General features: G+C 36.4%; 2 protein-coding genes across 2 annotated transcripts in view; both read left to right on the top strand.

Moving 5' to 3' along the window:
* Positions 1-6233, top strand: part of KIF21A (kinesin family member 21A) — a 184051-nt gene extending 177818 nt beyond the window's left edge. Inside the window, exon 35 of the mRNA XM_010581084.1 lies at positions 6081-6233. Coding sequence (XP_010579386.1) covers positions 6081-6233 — 153 coding nt within the window. The remainder of the gene's footprint in view (positions 1-6080) is intronic.
* A 1447-nt stretch (positions 6234-7680) lies between these two features.
* CPNE8 (copine VIII) overlaps positions 7681-19331 on the top strand; it is a 70708-nt gene continuing 59057 nt past the window's right edge. Inside the window, 4 exon segments of the mRNA XM_010581082.1 lie at positions 7681-7737; positions 8094-8197; positions 12005-12044; positions 15090-15166. Coding sequence (XP_010579384.1) covers positions 7681-7737; positions 8094-8197; positions 12005-12044; positions 15090-15166 — 278 coding nt within the window.

The raw sequence follows: 19331 nt of genomic DNA, 5'->3' as shown, positions 1-19331 counted from the left end.
TTGGACTTGATGATCTTAAAGGTCTTTTCCAACCTAAATGATTCTGATTCTGTGATAATCTGACTGATTTTGTTCAAAGTGGACATACTCGTGTGTTTAGTAGTTAAGCATTTCACTGCAGCATCTACCATTTTGATTACCATTTGAACCATAGTAAGACATGCTTTTGAGTCTCCTTTGTAGATTTTTGAAGCCTGTCTTAATGAAAATGACAAAGGCTAGACGTTTTATAATCGACATTTATTGATATTTAGATTTTGGGGTTTTTTAGAGTACTGGTGAAGTTTCTTTGGAACAATAGTCTATATCTTCTTTAGCAGAGGGAAATGGCATAAATAGGAATGTGGTTTCTAGCAGATTAGTAGAAAAAGTTTCAGTACAAGGAAGCAAAGGATGGAGAGTATGCAAGAAGCCTATACTGTCCCAGTTGTGAAGAAAGAATAAATTTTGCTGCTGCATGATACTCAGTTCACTGGAAAGCTTTCTCTGGCAGATTTCTCGAAAGAATCAACTGCTTGAGGGAATTAGGACAGTTGGAATAAAAGAACATAATCTTTTCAAGGTAGTCATGTTTCCTTTCAAAGGAAACAGTTAATGGAAAAAAGCCAAAGCACAGAAAAATGAGGAATCCTTTCTGATTTTTATATACCTATGATTGTACAACCATCAGTTAAAAAGGGTTATGTAGAAATCACCATCATATGTACATGCAGTATACAGATTTCGTATGAGTATCTGCATGCATGTTAGAGGAATGTTGCGGTTTTTCTGATAATTAGTATGAGTTTATATATTAAAAACATTATTCTTCCTTTGGGACAAACACGCTGCAGAATATTTTATGACTATGCTTTTTTCCAAGTGGGGTTGGCAGTTGTGAATTTTTTGTTTCCTTCCTTGTAGTCTCTGTAATTCTGATTATTTGAGACAGGTGTTATAACAGGCTCATTTTATTGCTACTGTGTTTCTTTCTCCACAATTCCAGTTTCTTATTTGTTCTGTTCACATGTAGTCAAGCTAGATTACAAACTCTGAGAAGAGGGTTATCTTTTGTTGAGTGTTCATATACCATTTTGTGCAGTGAGCTTGCAATGGAGAGTGTTACCTGGAGCTTCCTAAAGAACTTTCAAAAGCCATTTAGATAGAACCAAGAACCTAGTGATAGTTTAAACGATTTTTTAGTTCTTTAGTTTCCTAGAATTGTAACAGAATACTAGGTTCTGACTGTTCACATTTCAGGAAAGATGTTTAAAAGACAAAGGACTAGAGATAAAAGTAATGAATTATTAAAAGATTAAATAACATATGCTACACTGCAAAACTTAAACTCAAATTATTTTCCTAATCAAGGAGTGAATTACAGATAATTTTAATCAGCTATATATATAACACTAAGAACATAACTTTCATAATGGAAAATGTTTCTGTCTGACAAAGGTATAGAAAGATCCAAAAGACAGAAAAGGAAGTGAAATAAAAATCAGGCAAGAAACAAGAACTTCTTGTTCAGAATGGGGGTGATTTAACTTTTGCAACAACTTCATTGCAATTGTGGTAAATCACTGCAGATTTTTAAAAAACAAGAGAATAGTGCTTACTAGATATTATTCTCAAGTTCACTCACAGCTATAAAGTTGAAGCAAGAATTAATTCAGAGAATTCATATAGAAGGTGGTTAGCAGAGGGTTGGTTTAGACTCTCATAGGTACAACAGTTGCTTTGTATCTTTGGTATTGGACTTACCCAACTTGCTAGTCTTTTATAAGTCTGATGTTAAAATGAAGGTTATGATTTTCCATTAACCTTGTAGCCCCTTAGGCTGGATCACTAGATTGAGATGCCATAAAAATTCAAATGACTAAATAAATTTTAAAAATCCCCTTCTACCAGGATAGCTTGCATTAGGAGGTGACAAAGACTCTCCATCTTGGGAAATCCAGGAAAGGGACTCTGTTGTTGATTTTCTTTGTTGAACATTTATTTCCTTTAAATAGTTAAATTGATTCTGTTACTCTCCTGAATGACATTTCTAAAGGTACTTGCTTGTTGGCCATGTTAAGATTTTAGCTTTACACAACTATTAGTGGGGAAAGTAGGCCATGTGGAGAACTAATTAATTAGCAACTATGTTATTAGTCGTAAGTGACTGGATTATAGAAATAACCTGTTCTGCTTAAAAAAGGCTATAGGTAATTGGGAAAGTAGATTTAAAAAGATGATTCTTTATTTAGCTGAAAAGTGTAGACCTGTGATTTTGAGAGGCCAGCATTTTAATGTCATCTATAAGATAAATTTTAATAGTAAATTGTCAGTTATTTCTTCACAGAAAACTAATATAAATAATCATTTGTGTAGCCCTTGGAAAAAAGTAAACAGACCAAAAAACTGAAACCTCAATTAAAAAAAGGTAATTTAAAATAATTTAAAGAAAAGTTAGTAGCGCCACTGAATTCAGTCTCTTGAGTTTTGTAGCAATTTCAGTATAACTGATGATAGATAAAGGTAACAGTGTAAAGGATACTCTGTTAGGCCTTCTCTGGTCTCAGTGTGATTTAATCATGAGCATATTGCATATTTATCTTCTTTTACCAATACACTTCTGTCATGCATTTTAAATCAAGTCAGAAAGGTTTCCCAAGTGTAAAATGGTTGTAGTGTAAAGTGAAATATTGTTTACTGAAAAAAATGCAGATTTGGAGGGATGAAAACTACTTATAAATTTTTATTTTACTGTTTAAAAAAAATGAAAACTGCCATTTAGCTGCCATTTTATAACTGTTTTGTTCTCCTTTTGAAGTAACTTTTCCTTTGAATACATACATAGTTCTATTTCTAATGGAACTATAAAACTTAAAAAAACCAAGATATGAAATATGACATAATCATGGAATAATTTAGGTGAAAGGAACCTTTGCGTTATCCAGCCTCCTGCTCATCTGCTCTGCCTGGTTCATCCTCCTGATCCATGCAAAGCCATCTTCAAAGTTTGGACAGGTTGCTCAGGGGCTTTCCCAGCTAAGGTTTGAAATTCTTTAATGGCAGAGACTGCACAACTCTCTGCACAACTCATTCCAGTGCTTACTCACTCATTCTGGAAGAGTTTTTCCCTATATCCCTTCATAATTTCCTTTGTTGCAACTTTTGACTATTGCATCTTGTCCTTTTGTTGCGCTCTCTGTGAACTGTCTGGCTCAGTCTTCTTTAATGCTGTTTAGGGAGTGGAGGATGGTAGTTGAAATAGATCTTCCCCAAACCTTCTCTTCAAGCTGAACAAACTAAGCTCCATTGGCTTTTCCTCAAGTTGTGTGCTCCAGCCTGCTGATTTTTTGGGGGAGGGGGTTGTCTATTTAGCTGAACTGCCTCCAGTCTGTTGATTCAGTTGCATTTAGAGCCCCAAACTTCACCCAGTTTTCCAGGTGTGGCCCCACATGTGTTGAATAGAGGGGGAATAATTGTCGCCTTTGATATGCAGCCTGTGCTGACCCTAATACAACCCAATGTGTTGTTAAACCCTCAAGGCTGCACCAGGACCTTTTCTGCACAGCTCGTACTGCACCACTTTGTCCCCAGTACCAATACAGGATTTTGAATTTGTCTTTGTTGAACTTCATGAGAGAGGCCACAAGGCTGTATAAATACCTCAAGTTGCGACAAGGGAGATTTAGGTTGGATATTACGAAAAATTTCTTTACTGAGAGGGTTGTCAGACTTTGGAACAGGCTGCCCAGGGAAGTGGTTGAGTCACCACCCCTGGAGGGATTCAAAAAGCACGTAGACAAGGTACTCCAGAACATTGTTTAGTGGGCATGGATGATGGCTGGACTCGATGATCTTGAAGGTCTTTTCCAACCTAAAATGATTCTATGATTCTATAAGCTGGGTTTTTTGTCTGAGGTGAGCATCTGTGTCCCCCTCCAGTCACAATCATTTTAGGGTATGTAGGAACAAAGGGAAACAGTGCTTTCCTTTACCTAGCTATGTGCCTTTATCTTGCTTTTTCATGCACTTGTAGAAGTTGTCATGTCTCCAGTCCCTTAGTACCTTACATCTGAGTGAAATTGAGAGGGTTTTTTGAGTATGCATGCCCAACATCGTGTGCTGCATTAGGGACAGCACTGCCAACAGGTCAAAGGGGGTGATCCTTGCCCTCAGCACCAGTGAGATCATAGCTGCTGGAGTGCTGTGTCCAGTGCTGAGGTCCCTTGTATGAGAAAGATACAGACGTAGTAGAGTGGGTCTGACAAAGGGCCACTAAGATGTTAAAGGGACTGGAGCATCTCTCATATGAGGAAAGGCTGAGAGAGCTGGGATTGTTCAGCCTGGAGGAGAGAAGGCTTACATTTTATCCCTGTTTATAAATACCTGATGTGAGGCAGTAAAGAAGGCAGAGACAGACTATTCTCAGGTGTATCCAGTGGAAGGACAAGAGTCAATGGGTACAAATTGAAATACAGAAAATTCTATTTAAACATAAGAAAAAACCTTTTTTACTGTGAAGGTGATCTTATACTGGAACAGGTTGGCCAGAGAGGTTGCGGAGTCTCTGTCCTTGGCATAATCAAAACCTGACTGGACAACCTACTCTAGCTGATCCTGCTTTGAGGAGGAAGGTGGAACTGGACAATCTCCTGAGGTCCCTTCCAACCTCAAGTATTATATGATTCTTGTCTGTTTTCCTTAGCCATTAATTTTATTTTCCTCTGAATGGCTTTTCCAAAGTCAGGTGTATCCTTGCGTTGTGCAAACTGCCTTTACTGTTTCAAGAAGGATCATACTGTCAGAAAATGATCTGTTTATGAAGGTGTCAAGCCAGATGTTTGTCAAGAGAGGTATTAGTGCCCCTAAATGAACTCTTTTGACAAGTTATCCTCTGAGCTCACTTAGGTTTTGGGTTTGTGTCTTTGAATTTAGATGATGACTTTGGCAGCAGAAAGTAAACTTTCTTAGGCTACAGCTCCCCATGTTCTTTGTTTCTCTGTGTCTTCCATGTATATGGAAGCGTACGTCCCACATGATTGAAGATCCTCTTACTCTCCTTCAAGCTTGTCCTAATCTGAGGATTTAAAGAACTTCAGTAACCTTTCTTTTCCTGCCTGGTGATTAAGGAGTCTCCCAGGACAATTTGCTTCTTGAATCTGCACAGGATGGGAGATATTTTCATGGATGTCTTTGTATATGTGTGTCTGATTCTGTTGGACGTAGCATGAGAGACTGCCAGAACTTAATACGTGTTCTTTGCTTACTTGCTGTGCCTCTGGTAGCTTTACCAGTTACAATGCAGTCACCTTTTGATCTTCTTTTTGAAGGATCAGAGTCCTTTGCTTCTAGAGTAGGTCAGTGTTTATCAGATTTCAGTTCTAAGTGTAAATCTCCTCTTTATGCAGCTGATCCAGTCTTTGAGAGAATTTGGAGAGTTTAGTGCAAGAGTACAAATGGAAGAAATAAGACACTTGAGGAGAAAAAAATACACAGATGAGATATATCCCTGTTCAGAACTGCAAAATGGATGGTCCTTATGACCCCATTGTTTTCATTTCTCATCCCTGGTCTGATGAAGTGCTGTTTACTGGCTTGTGTCAGAGAGTGGCTTCTCATTTTCAGTGCATACCTTCAAGTGGTACTAAATGCTTAGATATTGCTGCATATTTCATTTTATCAGCCATTCCAGCTTTCAATTTTTCCTGGCTCCAATATTGTTGAATGACAGGGGAAGATTTTATTTATAAACATTGAGATTTATTTGACCTGGAAACTGATTGGAGACTGAATGTACATAAAATTTGAACGCTGTTATTCAGAGGGGAAAGAAAGGCCCTTTATCCCAGGCTAGTATTCCAGCCATACTTATTCCCATAGAAATGCCAACTTTCTACCACTGCTATCGTTTGTCGTTGATTAATACATGGCCATAGTAGTCACTAGTGTTGGTTCAAGAGAGTGTTTTTTACAGCACTCTACATGTCAACTTTATCCCAATGTTTCAGAGAATACCTTGAATAATTTCTCAAGAGACTGACTTTTTTCATCCAAAACAAACAGTAAGGATCAAACTATTTGTTCATGTTCTGATCTGTTTCCAGGATCATGTGCATCCTGTGCTAGTCCTCTCTTATGACACTCAGGGATTTTATTTTGAATATCCAGTGTCGTCGTTACTCTGGAGAGCTTCTGGAGATTTCTCCTGCCTGTTCCGTATAATGCTTACCCCCTTCATAGCTATTGCTTTGGCTTAGGAGAGCTGAAGAAATACAGTGATTGCTAATGAGTAAAGTTGCTTTCTAAACAATTTGTGTTTTAGGACATATTCAGAAGCCTTCTTGCAGGGGATATCAAGGTTCCAATGAGACCAGGGAATCATTCCACTTAGGTTTTAAGAAATGATGTAAAGTCTTGGCAAAGGAGTATGCTAATTGACGCTATATGTTAAATATTCTTTGCCTTTTTATTTGGAGATGGTATCGTTCATTGGGAAGATAGTTTTGCTTCTCTGTCTTTTATAGGAAGTGCTGGAATATGGAGATCTCTGAATAAGACTGTACCAATTGAACATCTCACAGCATAGCGAAAGTGAAGGTACCTAACAGGATTCAAGCACACTCTGTAAAGACGCAAATCACCACTGTGTCACTTCTGAGGGTTGTTCCTTTTCCTTAGACTTTATAGAGCTGTGTCTTGAAGATGTGTTAACTTTTGTTGAACATTTTATTGTACCTGAGACCTTTGGGTGGGTAGCTGCTTTTTGCAAAGCAGTTGTCCTCTTAGATACAGGCCCACTTCTCCAGATGACCTGTGTGAATGAATGGTGCTTGGAATCAGTCCCCTGCAGTTTGAATGCATGCATACACAGTCATTCAAAGGAGAAAAAAAGAGTTGCTGACAGTAATGGAGTTGCTTTAAAGCACACAAATAATGTAGCTGCAGTTCTTTACAATTTTATTTTTATAAGAATCAAGCACTGTAGTTTTGAGAGGAAGAGTCAGTGGAGTGTGCTCTGTCCTTCCATACCACATATATGTTAAGTATGCAGGGACCAGTACAGGGAGGCTCCTGTTGGAGGCTGAGGGGCTCTGTGCAGGTTATAGTGGTTAAATTCACATCTGTGATGCAAGAACATTTTTAGGAAATACATTTCAAAAACCTTCAGTTACAAGAAGGTTTATTCTTTCTTTATCCATGTTTATTGATTTAGTTGAGTCCTGTCAATTAAGAGGTTGACAGTCTTTGAGTCATTCAAAAGTCTCCAGTGCCAAATTGGACTTTTGAGGACTCCTTAATGATTATCTTTCAGCAGACTGTCAAAAAACTTTTCAGTAGGCTATATTCAAATATGTCTTGATATGTTCAATGTGTAGGACAAAATGAAATGCTGATTTCAATAATAGCTCATTCTTTTTTTGTTTTATTTTCTGAGTATCTTGAAAGAACAGCTAAAACAAGAACAAAACTATCACATTGATATTTTATGATCAGTCATTTATATCTGTGATGTTTATGAACGTAAGTAAATCAAAAGTGTTTTTGTTTTTTTAAAAATGAAAATATTTTCAGTTTGATGAGAGCTGAGGCTCTTCCTGTAAACACCAAGAAAGAAAAGGTGTTTTTGCAGAAAGCTCAGAGAGCTTCAGGGAGCTGAACTGAGGTGAAATAGGAGCTGGTTAACGCCAAAATGATACACTTCTAATGGAAGAACTATGTCCCCTGATATTTAAAGCTATCTGAAGTAAGCAATATATACAAGCTTTTGCTGCTCTTGTCATGTTTTTGAGGAAATAGTGGATTTTTATGTTACTGAATTTCTTCCCCAAATTTTTGTGGATTCTGATTGGCTTTGGGAGTTGATGTTTATAAAGTTTAGGTTATATGATACAGGGCATGCACCACTTTTTGTATTGAAATATGATCTCTTCTGCCAGTCTGTCTTCATCCACAGATAACTGATCTATTCCTGTGAATACAGTCATTTTCTTTCATGGCATCTATTTAAGAGAATTTTTTACAGGCTCTTTCATATCTCACATATTGCTGATATTGGCAGTCTACTTAATTATACTTCATTATAGCATGTGGCTTAAGCTTATGCTTTTCTTTTACAGTTTGGAAGAACAGAAGTAATTGATAATACTTTAAATCCAGATTTTGTAAGAAAATTTATAATGGACTACTTCTTTGAAGAAAGAGAGAATCTGCGATTTGATTTGTAAGTTAACAATCTTTGACTCTAATATTGCAGCCTCTGTAAATATATTAAGTTTTGTCCAGCATAAAATTAACCTGAAAAGAGGTATTATCTGTTGACATGGAATACATTAATAAACAGGGTTGATTTAGCATTGTTCCTCAGAAATAAATGTGTAACATAAGAACAACCAAGGTTTAAGAAATTGGCAGGTGTTAACTAGTCAAAGTACAATAATATACACAATCATTACTTTTAGAAAATAGTTAGAAAGCTAAGGATGTCAAAATGTTAAAATATTCTTGCAGCATAGCCAATAAAACAGGTATGCACGTACTGTCCAGAAATAAAATACTGTATAAGTAGTACAGAGGCAAAATTTTCTTTACTAAAATAAATGCCAGTATGCATCTAAATATACTAAATTTTAAGATTTTAAAATGAAAGCAGTTGTCCTAGAAATAGATAGCTTTTGACATTAATCCAGATGTATTCATTTCATTCCACTGGTGGAATTGGTTTGATTTTCACTTTATTCTTTGGAAAATAGAATTGAGAGTCTAGTCACCAGGTCACCTTGCATGGTATCTGTTACATTTCACCCCATTCTTATTATTTCAGTCTTTGTGATAATCAAGCTTGTCTTCTTTTTTTAATTCGCATCCTCTTTTTTATTAGCAATTCTTCCAAACCTTGCCCTATGAGAGAGCACTTGAATAACCCTCATAGTGAATGGCTTTCCCTTAATTATCTCAGTTTTGCAGTAGAGTGTGCATAGTGGCCACGATTTTTCTTTACATGTCCTTTTTAGCTGAAGAACCATTTTCCTATTTCCTTTCATTTCCTTTTCAAGATGTACTTTAGCTTGAGTTTTGTTATTTTGCGTTCCTAAGATTTCTGCCTTCATGTCTTTTAGTTTATTTGTTCTTGAGAAAGATTTAGGAGAATCATCTGTTAAGTTACTTACCGAATAAATTTATCAAGAAAGATGCAGTGTAGTCTGCCTTCCTATACTTTCTAATCCTAAAGATTGAGGTGTCCTGATATACTTTATGGAATTGTGACAAATCCTACTCAAGTGTTGATTATAGTAGAGGTAATTTGTAGTATTATCGCTTCCCAATTTAAAGTTATGTTGCAAGTTTGCCTTGATATAGAAACTGCATTTATTGCATTTCTGTCTTGTAGACAGCAAAACAGATGAAGAAAGACTTCATAATTTGCCTAAAATCTCCTAGGAAGTTCATGGTAAAGCCATTTTAAAATCTTCTAGGCTTTAGTCTCAGTGCGCCATTTACTTATCCAACTAGTTGCTTTGAAGTGACTCTAATGGTCTCTTGATTTTATTTTGTTTTTTTGCCCCCCCCCCCCCCCCGCTTTCTGGAATGCAAATCAATCTGTACATTAAGCAGAGCATAAAATAGAGCAGTGATCACATTAGTGATGATTTTCCCATAGCAGTAGAAGAAAAAGTATGATGCCTGATAGATGTGTGTTAGCAAAATTAATAAAATTACATGTAGTTTTGCTGGTTTTGTTTTAAATTGCCATCAGGATGTACTGAAATGCTCTTGAATGGCAGCATTTCCTATATCGTGGAAAAAAACCCAAACATGTCTAATTTTTCTTTAGCTGTAAATGTCTTTTTTTAGCATGTCAGAATGCTTCCTAAGTTAATAAGGTGTGTTGGAAGGATGAGTGAGGAAAAAAGTTCCATTGCATTCAATACACGGATAGCAGCTAGCCGTTTTCATCTAGACTTCAACTGTTTCAAGGAGTGAAAGGAAATACTCAATGCCAAGATAGATTACAGGGTGCTTCTAGATGGCTAGGTACAATTCTTTGATCTTCCCCATGGAAGCCTGGTGCAGACTTTATTTTTTATTTTAGAAGTTGGGTTTAATGTCATTAAATCAGCTAAGTATAACTGTTGCCTGCTATTTAAAATAACTTTAAGTAAGAGCTAGTCACTTTGTGAAATAAAGGATTCTCGTCCATGTAGGTAAAGCATTGCTGAAATAAAGACACAGTTGGGGCTGTGTAGGAATCTTGATTTTGTTGCCTCTTGGTCCTTGTAGGATGCATGTATGTGATGGGGAGGAGGCAGTGCAATAGAAGAGAAGAGCAAAAGAAATGAACCAAGAAAGAGAGAGCTAGGCTTAGTCTAGGCAAAGAAAGGAAAGTCTCTAAAGAACTTCTGGATAAGTGCTATCTGAAAATGATTTGGACCTGGAAGGGAAAATACAGTCTCCTGTTTGATTCTTCACGTACTCAGAGAAATGGACTCCTGTTTGTTTATTTACGAAAAGCTGTAAATATCAAACATACTCTGTACTTATCAGAAAGACCTGACTGCTTTCTGTAGCTATTTTGGATTACCTGGGCACAAGTCTATTCTGAACTCAAAGTTGAATAACTGTTTTTAATGTTTGCCTGCAAGTGACCTTAGCCATAGTCTGTGAATTTATTTTAGATCCCTATAACAGTGATGAGAAATGAAATATTGTAGAACTCTGAGTTAAAAATGTCAATCTCATATAGCTACTCATGGATTAAAACTCTGATTTAGATTAGGAAAGAAGGACATTTAGAAAGCTTCCTTTTTTAAATTCCCCAGCAAAATTGCATACCACTGTTGGCCAAACTCTTACTTTTCACAGAAAGAAACTCCTCATATGATTCATATTTTCTGCAACAAAAAGGAAGCGGCGAGTATATCTCTATTTTTTGGTGTTCTGATAAATGAGTGTGAGCCCCCTCCTAAACTGTACAGCCACCAATGTCTCAGGCCCCTTTCTGTTCATATTTGATGATTTGTTACTGATTTTGCCAGTGAAGTAGTTTTTAGTTGTGTAGCTAGCCCTCAGGTCAAATTACCGGTTGTGTTTTTCTGTTCAATTGTACCAACAGTATGCAATTACTTTTTTTTTTTTAAAACCCTCACATTAGTGATTTTTATAATCATTCCTTTGTTTACAAATATCTTTCTAAAACTTTGACTGTGCTGCACCACATCCAGCTACATTGCAGTATTCCAGTCCTCCTGACTTGTGATCTGGTCCATAATGCATCCCAACAACAAGTTGTGGCAGTACAACCAAAAGCATAGCATACCACAGTGGGAATGGAAACATGCAGGAAGGCTGAGAAGGGCATAGAGAATACTTTTTCGATTTAGTTACTGGTATTGAATCTGAATGAAGGATTTGATAAAAGTATTATTGTGGATTATCTGATAAAGATTGAAGACTATGGAAGTACACAGATTAGTAATCCCTGAAGAATTTCTTATATTAATTTTTTTTAATCCATTTTGAATTCACAGAGTCATTTTTTTGAAATCTGACTTGTTAGTGGAAGAGAAACAATGACATTTTCTAGCTGGAGGAAGAACAAGTTTATGATAAGCTGAAAAGAACAAGTCAAACTCTTGCTAAAAGCAATTTAGTTTTTTTGTCAGTTATTTCTATGTAATTAGTCAAATGACTGAAAAATTACCTAAGAAAATAATTCACAAGATAGTTTGTTTTCTAAGGTTAATTTTTAAATTTTGTTCTGGTTTTTGGTAGCTTTTGGGTTTTGGAACATCAGAATATTTTCTCTTAGTAATCTGCACTTCATTGAAAACTGTTTCATTTCAAATAGCTAGTCAACCATAATCCTATAATCTGTGATGATTCAATTTGCCTTACTTACTGGAGAGACTTCCATTCATGTATCTGTTTGTGTAAATTTCACACGTTGAAATAGGTGAAATAGTTTTTGTTTCTTTACATTGTCCTCAGATCTGTCATCTGGCAACTCTGATATAACTTTTTTTTTTTTAAGCTACGATGTTGACTCGAAGAGTCCTAACTTATCAAAACATGTAAGTTTTTCCTTGCTATTATACTTTCTTGTGCTGAAATGCTTACGCTTTCCTAAATATGTTTATTTTATTTTGACTGTAGCTAATATGGATGCATAGAGACAAATACAGTGATTGTGCTGTGGTTAATAACATATATAATGCTTGTGAGTATAATTTTAATGGGACATTCCTCCTGTAAAGGGCATATTTAATCACACGTGTATATCTTTTCAGATATGTGATATGCTGCATTTTGTTGATACTTCTCTGGGTCCCAAAAATTGCAAACATGTTTTGATTGTGTCCCAATTAATATTAGTAGGAACCTTTTATGCTCATGTCATCTTGAAGTGGAAGGGATTAAATAGTAACTTTAAAATTTAGAGATGCAAGAGTAGAATTCAGAGGCTTCTGAGTGATTTTTTTTAAATAAATACAGAAAGGCTTTGATAAGAGAACCTTTAAGAATCCGGAGCAGAGGAAAAGAGAATAATGGAAGGAATGTGGTATGTGTGTTCTTGATAAGTGAAAAGATAAGACTTTTAGCCATTGATCTCCAGTTAGATCCTCCTTGTAAAGGTTTAAAGCCCCTGGCAAACCGTTTTCCATCTCTGTCATCATGGAAAGGTGGTCTGCATAACTGCAATGCTAGCTAGGAGGATACAGAAAATAGAAGTCTCCCCTATAATGTCTTCAACAAGGATAAAGCCTCATCCTGGGCTTCTGCCCAAGATTGTTTGCACTTCTGTGGTAACTAGTTTATCTGAATTCTTTTCTTTTTCCCCTGAAACATACTTATTTGTACAAAAACCTCATAATTAAGTTTTAAGAAAAAAGATAAGACACGAGATAAGATAGTCACTATGGAAGCGCAGACAAAGATATATGCAAATATATAACCTAGATTTCATTGATTACTGGAACAGGAATTGAAGGTTTGAGCATCTTGCTGAGCCCATGGAAAAAAAGGATAAAACAGTGAGAAAACAAACCAATGTTCTTCTGAAGACTATTCAGGTAGATCTTGAATTACATATGTGCCTGTTACATTCTAATTAGTGCAGGCTAAGCGTACTCAGACACATTAGGTCCTGTTTTTTAGACAGGGCCAATTTCCTGGACTCTTCAGTTGTGGAGGGAAACATTATTCTTTAGACATTAACATTAATATCAGAAATACCTATTTCCCTCCATTGTCTTTAAGAGGAAATCTGTACAAGTTGGTGTAGACTTGGTATCTGTGCTGAAGACATCCAAACTATGCCATATAATCTTAAGCACACAAAGAAGACAATGGCTCTGAGAACCCTCTGAAAGGTGGTAGCTAGAAATATCTTTCTTAATGACAGCAATTCATTTCCATCATTTCCCAAGTGCTCAAGGTTGGTCTGGATTGTTCCTTTTGCTGCCAGCTTCCCGCATCTCTTTCCTGTAGCTCTTAAGAATTTGGGCAGTGAGTAGGTAGGAAGTGAGTAGAGCTTTGCTCATATCCATGCACTGGGAGTTTGTTTTTTCTGAAAAATGTCAGGCCAGTAGACTGCTCATGCATTGTAGTCACCTTGTGTAGAATAAGATCCTCCCTGTTCCTAAAAATAGCTGTTGATCCATTCCTTTGGAAATACTGGGCAGTGTCGTTGAGTAGTTGAACAGTTTGGGGGATAAAAAAGAGTCAGCCTGAAGAATTTCAGTTTCAGTGACTTGGTTTTGGCAAAATGAGAAGTAAATGAAGCGAGTTTTATAACGGATGTATGAAGTAACCAGACTAGACAGTGCTGCCGTTGTAGCTGTCTGTAATAATGTTTATAAAACTGGCTACCTGAAATCAGACTTTTATGTTAATAGTAACTTCCTGATTTAAGAAAAAACAACAGAGTAATGAACAATTGTCATTAATAACAGACTGTGGAACTAATAGGAATTAATCATAGAAACTCCACAAAAAAAAAAAAAAGAAAATTGTAGAAAACATCATTTTAGTGTAGAAAATGGTGTTACTTTAGAATATGTCATGCCTGATGATTTTAAAAATTAATGAGGAGCTGACTATTTTCAGATTAATTATAGCCATTTTAAAAGACTTAATCTTTATGGAAACAGTGTCACAGTATCAGATCAGTTAAAGGACATAGTTCAAAAATTTATTTTTGCAGGGTTATTTTCCTCTTCAGTGGGATTAGTTCTCAGATCCAGTTTGCTGTGTGGACCCATAACTCACACAGCTCAGAGACGGGAATGAGCAGCCTGGGCTGGGAGAAGAGTCAGAACTACTTGTACAGATATTCGCTACTATACACAATATCATAAAGTTATGGTTTGCTGTATAGGAATTATAGTGTCTTGATTCTCATTACTGTTTGTGAACAAATCTCACAAGCTGCTGTTACCACTGCTGCCAATGATGCTGGGAAGAACAGAGCTAGCAAGCGCTTTTCACTTGAAAGATAAGGAGTTGCACTGCAGCATAAAGTTTTTTTCAATGTACATACAAGTTTGAAAATCCATTCATATTTCTATACTACTTATGTTACAGGGAGATATAATATGAAAATTAGCTGAGTTTTAGTGATATAGTTAAATTATAAAACATGAAAATAAAGTCTGTCATTAAAGCAATGCTCGTGTATACTTGTCAATCCAGGATGCTCATACAGATCCTGCACAGGCTTGAATTTCTGCCAATGTAATTCACTTCCAAGAAGTTCATAGAATCAGTGTAGAATCTCTTAATAAAAGAGAAATTTAGTAAAATTCTTCAGTTAAGGTAAAAAAACCAGTTATGTTTCTAATGTTTTTAAATTTTTTCCATCTCAGTTTCATTTTTGTTGATGAAAAAGGCAATATAAAAACAGTAAGTGGAGTGCATTAGAATTACTTCTGTAAATGTAACCCAGTGTTATGTAAAATATATAATAGTCTGTTTTATGATTCATTATTGCATAATTATTATTAAGATACGATGTTTGGCAGAATGTGTTCTACAATAGTGAACAGCCCAGGTAAATGGGAAACCAAATTTGTTTCAATGTGAAATATGAATTCTGAGTTTTTGTTACTGCTTTTCAGGATTTTTTGGGACAAATGTTTTGTACACTGGGAGAAATAGTTGGATCACAGGGGAGCAGACTGGAAAAGTCAATTGTGTAAGTATGTAATTCTTGAATATTGAATGAATACATCCTGCTTCATGAGGTTAGAGTTGTGGGGGTTTTTTTTTTGTGAGGTATCTTGATATATGGGATTGGCAGATGTGGCTTCTAAGAGAAAATAAGTTGTTAGATACAATAGAAGTCTGTCTTTATAGACTATGATACTTTAAGTTTCAATTTGGACAATTAGCAAAGAAAATGACTCATCCAAAATTTTTGTGAACTTCCTTACATCTTGCATTAGAAATAGTTTGAGTATACTAATCTTAAAAATGTTTTTATTCCTATTTCTCAAATTAAAACACCATAAATCTTTATTGCCTTTTGTTCAAGCATCAAGGAAGAAAACCCTCACTGTTTCAAATCCAAACATTCCTACTCGTATTTCTATTGTTCCAAATAATACAATTCCTAAACAGTGAGGCAATCCAGAGTATGAAGTATTTTCTATTTATCCTACTAAATTTATGGAAAACTTTATGATCAATGTATTTTTCTCCCACTGAGAGGATTTTGATGTTTGTAAACCATTGTTCATAGGGATGTACAGACATTTAAAACACCAGTTATTCGAACAATCTGCATTTTCTGTTCCTAAATAAGGTTTGAGTAATTGAAAATATTTTACGATTTTTATCTAAATATATGCTATAAATTCACATATGACATTAAAAGCAAACATTTAAATATATAGCTGGACATTTAATATGATTGTAATATCTTTTAATTTGGAATTTTTGTGGGGTTTTTGTTTTTTTTCTTTTAATAATAATAATTGCACTGTAGGGAATGATCATGAGTTTGGTTACTCTGTCTGATGGAGCGTTCTTCTTGTCCCATTTTACTACGTTCATTATGAGTAATATACCAGGGTTACTTCATTCACTTTTCTTCATTACTGATTTCCTTATAAGGGCAGATGAAGTTTTTTAGGCTTAGCAAGCCTTATATTATTCTGGGCCAAACTTTGGTGAAAACACCACACGGCACATTCTGACAAGAAACAGGATCTGGACAAACCACAACAATTTGCAAAATTCAGAATGTACTTAGATATTATTTTAGTGTAATTGCTTAATCGAGTTATATTAATGATGCATTATTAATCTGATGTAAAATTCTTAGGAAATATGTTCCTAGCTCTACAGTTTCTTCTATGTATATATTTGATGTAATTAACCATTTCTGTTACTCAGTTTACCCTTTTATATCTATCTTTAGTGGTTTATATGGTTTATACACTACTTACCTTTTCATGTACATATCTTGTATCCTGTACCTGTCAACTTCAAACTTAAACATTAGTTTAAGTAGTAGCTTTGAAGTCCTATGAAAAATCTCAGAAGTCGGTATTTTGTTATCAGTGTCTAAAATATACCAATGGTAGCCTTTTTCCCTACATTTTATTAGAGACTTTTATCTTTTTTATGTAAAAAACTTAATGCCATTGATAAAATAATTTTTAAAAAGCATTTCTCTAGTTTGTAGCAAATACTGTGGTGGTGTTCTGTGGAGGTGGCCCTAAACTTTTAATCTTGGTGAAAACAGTGGCCAGCTTCAAGAGACCCACATATGATAGCTATCATTTTCTCTTTCAAAAACTTTGAAGTGTTGAGCTGACATGCTAAAAACTCTTCTCAATACTTGAATGCAATAAAATTCTTAAATTTTTACAATTCCAACGCAAGTGTAAGTTTGGAAAAGCATCTGAAGTTTCCTATTTTCATGCCAAAAATAATTTCAGGGTGTCTCCAGAACTCTTTCTGGATGAAATAACAGTTTAGAACAGACCACTTAAATTGACAAACTGAAAGAGAATTTATATAGTTTTCCTTTAAAGGGTCTTTATGAAATAATAAAAATTTTAAAGTAAAGGAAATATTTCTATCACAAAAACTATGGTAAACTTTCTTTAATTGTATTTTAAGTTTAGAAAATATTTTAATGGGATTTAATTTACTTGAATTCCTGAGACTTACACATATCTGAAACAAATCCTTTTGAATCATAAATGTTGGGGGTTGGCTAGCACTGCTTTGTGGGGAGGTATTCCTGTAGTTGTGCCCTTCCAGTCCATTAGCCTTGACTAAATTCTGTCTGTAAATGTCTTACTTCCAATCACTTAGTTTTTGTACAAAGGGAAATTTCAGCTCTTCAGCAGGACTCATTTATCATACAGTTCATGCTGAAAAATTGAGTAACATGAAAAAACTTGAAAAGTCTTTGCAAATTCACTAAATGTTTTATCAAAATAAGCCTTTGATTTAGTTTCCCTAATTTACAGCCAACTGCAGATGGTTCAAATTGATTTGTAACAAACGTGAGCTGTTAGTTCCCTTGCTGAATTCCATGACTGTATGTAGTGGGTTGATCCTGGCTAGATGCCAGGGTCTCACCAAAGCTGCTCTATCACTCCCCTTCCTCAGCAGGGCAGGGGAGAGAAAAACTATAATGAAAAGCTTGTGAGTTGAGATAAGAACAAGGAGAGATCATTCACCAATTGCTGTCATGGGCAAAACAGACTTGACCTGGGGAAAGTAACAATTTATTGCCAATCAAATCAGAGTAGGATAATGAGAAATAAAACAAAATCCTAAAACACCTTCCCCCCACCCCTCCCTTCTTCCTGGGCTCAACTTTACTCCTGAGTTCTCTACCTCCTTCCCTCTAGCGGCACAGGGGGACAGGGGATGGGGGTTGTGGTCAGTTCCATCAGACATTGTCTCAGCTGCTCCTTCCTCCTCAAGAGGAGGACTCCTCACTCTTCCCCTGCTCCAGCATGGGGTCCCTCTCACGGGAGACAGTCCTCCTCAAACTTCTCCAACATGAATTCTTCGCATGGGCTGCAGTTCTTCACAAACTGCTCCAGTGTGGGTCCTTTTCCACGGGCTGCAGTCCTTCAAGGAACAGACTGCTCCAACATGGGTCGCCCACGGGGTCACAAGTCCTGCCAGCAAACCTGCTCCAGTGTGGGCTTCCCACAATGTCACAGCCTTCTTTGGGCATCCACCTGCTCTGGCCTGGGGATATGTGCTCCACCGTGGACCTCCCTGGGCTGCAGGGGGACAGCCTGCCTCACCATGGTCTTCCCCACGGGCTGCAGGGGAATCTCTGCTCCAGTGCCTGGAGCATCTCCTCCCCCTCCTTCTGCACTGACCTGTGGGTCTGCGGGGCTGTTTCCCTCGCATATTCTCACTCCTCTCTCCGGCTGCAGTTTCTGTTCTGCAGCAGCTTTCTCCTCTTCTTAAATACGTTATCCCAGAGGTGCTACCACTGTTACTGGCAGGCTCAGCCTTGGCCAGCAGCGGGTCTGTCTTGGAGCCAGCTGGCATTGGCTCTCTTGGACATGGTGGAAGCTTCTAGCAGCTTCTCACAGAAGCCACCCCTGCAGCCCGTTCCCCACTACCAAAAACTTGACATGCAAACCCAGTACAGTGTTGTGATCATTACTGCTGCAACATCCTTTAACAATATGATTCATATTCTCTTTAATATTTGGAATTGAGGTCGGTAATAAATGCATTTTTGCTGAATTTTGAGGGTTTCCAAATATAGTTCAGTCACCTGATCGCTATATTTACAGATTCATTCTTTATGACAAGTCCCTAGTAATCCTCCTTGCCCTCCCTGCAACCTCTCCTGCCCACCTTACCCTCCCTCCTCAAGGACTACACCAGTCCTTTTTACACTATTTCTTTTCAAATGAGGGGTTTAATTGTCCTATACATAAACAGTTCTATTAATATCACTACATGTTCCTTATTACTTCCCTTCTCTGTATTGGTGGGACTGTGCACACTGGGAGCTACTTCATTTTAAGGGTAAATAAATTCTTCAACTCTGCAGGTGAGGAAAGTTTCAGTATCTGCAGCATACTTCAGGAAAACTCTTACAAATACACTATTTAAACTTGAAAACATACCTATGCACACAGTAACATAATATATGTTAGAAGTAATACTACTTCACTGTATCACTTCGTTAAATAACCTGAAAAACTACACAGAAAATGGTACTTTAAAACTGCATCAATTTCTGTTGTCATCAAGGTTTGTAGATGAACCTTAACTTTTAAGATGTCCTTCAATTTCAGTAGCTAATCACAAATTGTCTGCAATAAAATAAATATTGTATAAAATTTAACACTAACACCCCCCCC

Source organism: Haliaeetus leucocephalus, unplaced genomic scaffold (assembly GCF_000737465.1).
Source record: "Haliaeetus leucocephalus isolate CR32 unplaced genomic scaffold, Haliaeetus_leucocephalus-4.0 Scaffold751, whole genome shotgun sequence".
Taxonomy (NCBI): Eukaryota; Metazoa; Chordata; class Aves; order Accipitriformes; family Accipitridae; genus Haliaeetus; species Haliaeetus leucocephalus.
The sequence above is the reverse complement of the archived record's forward strand: the minus strand, read 5'-3'. Positions and strand labels throughout refer to the sequence as shown.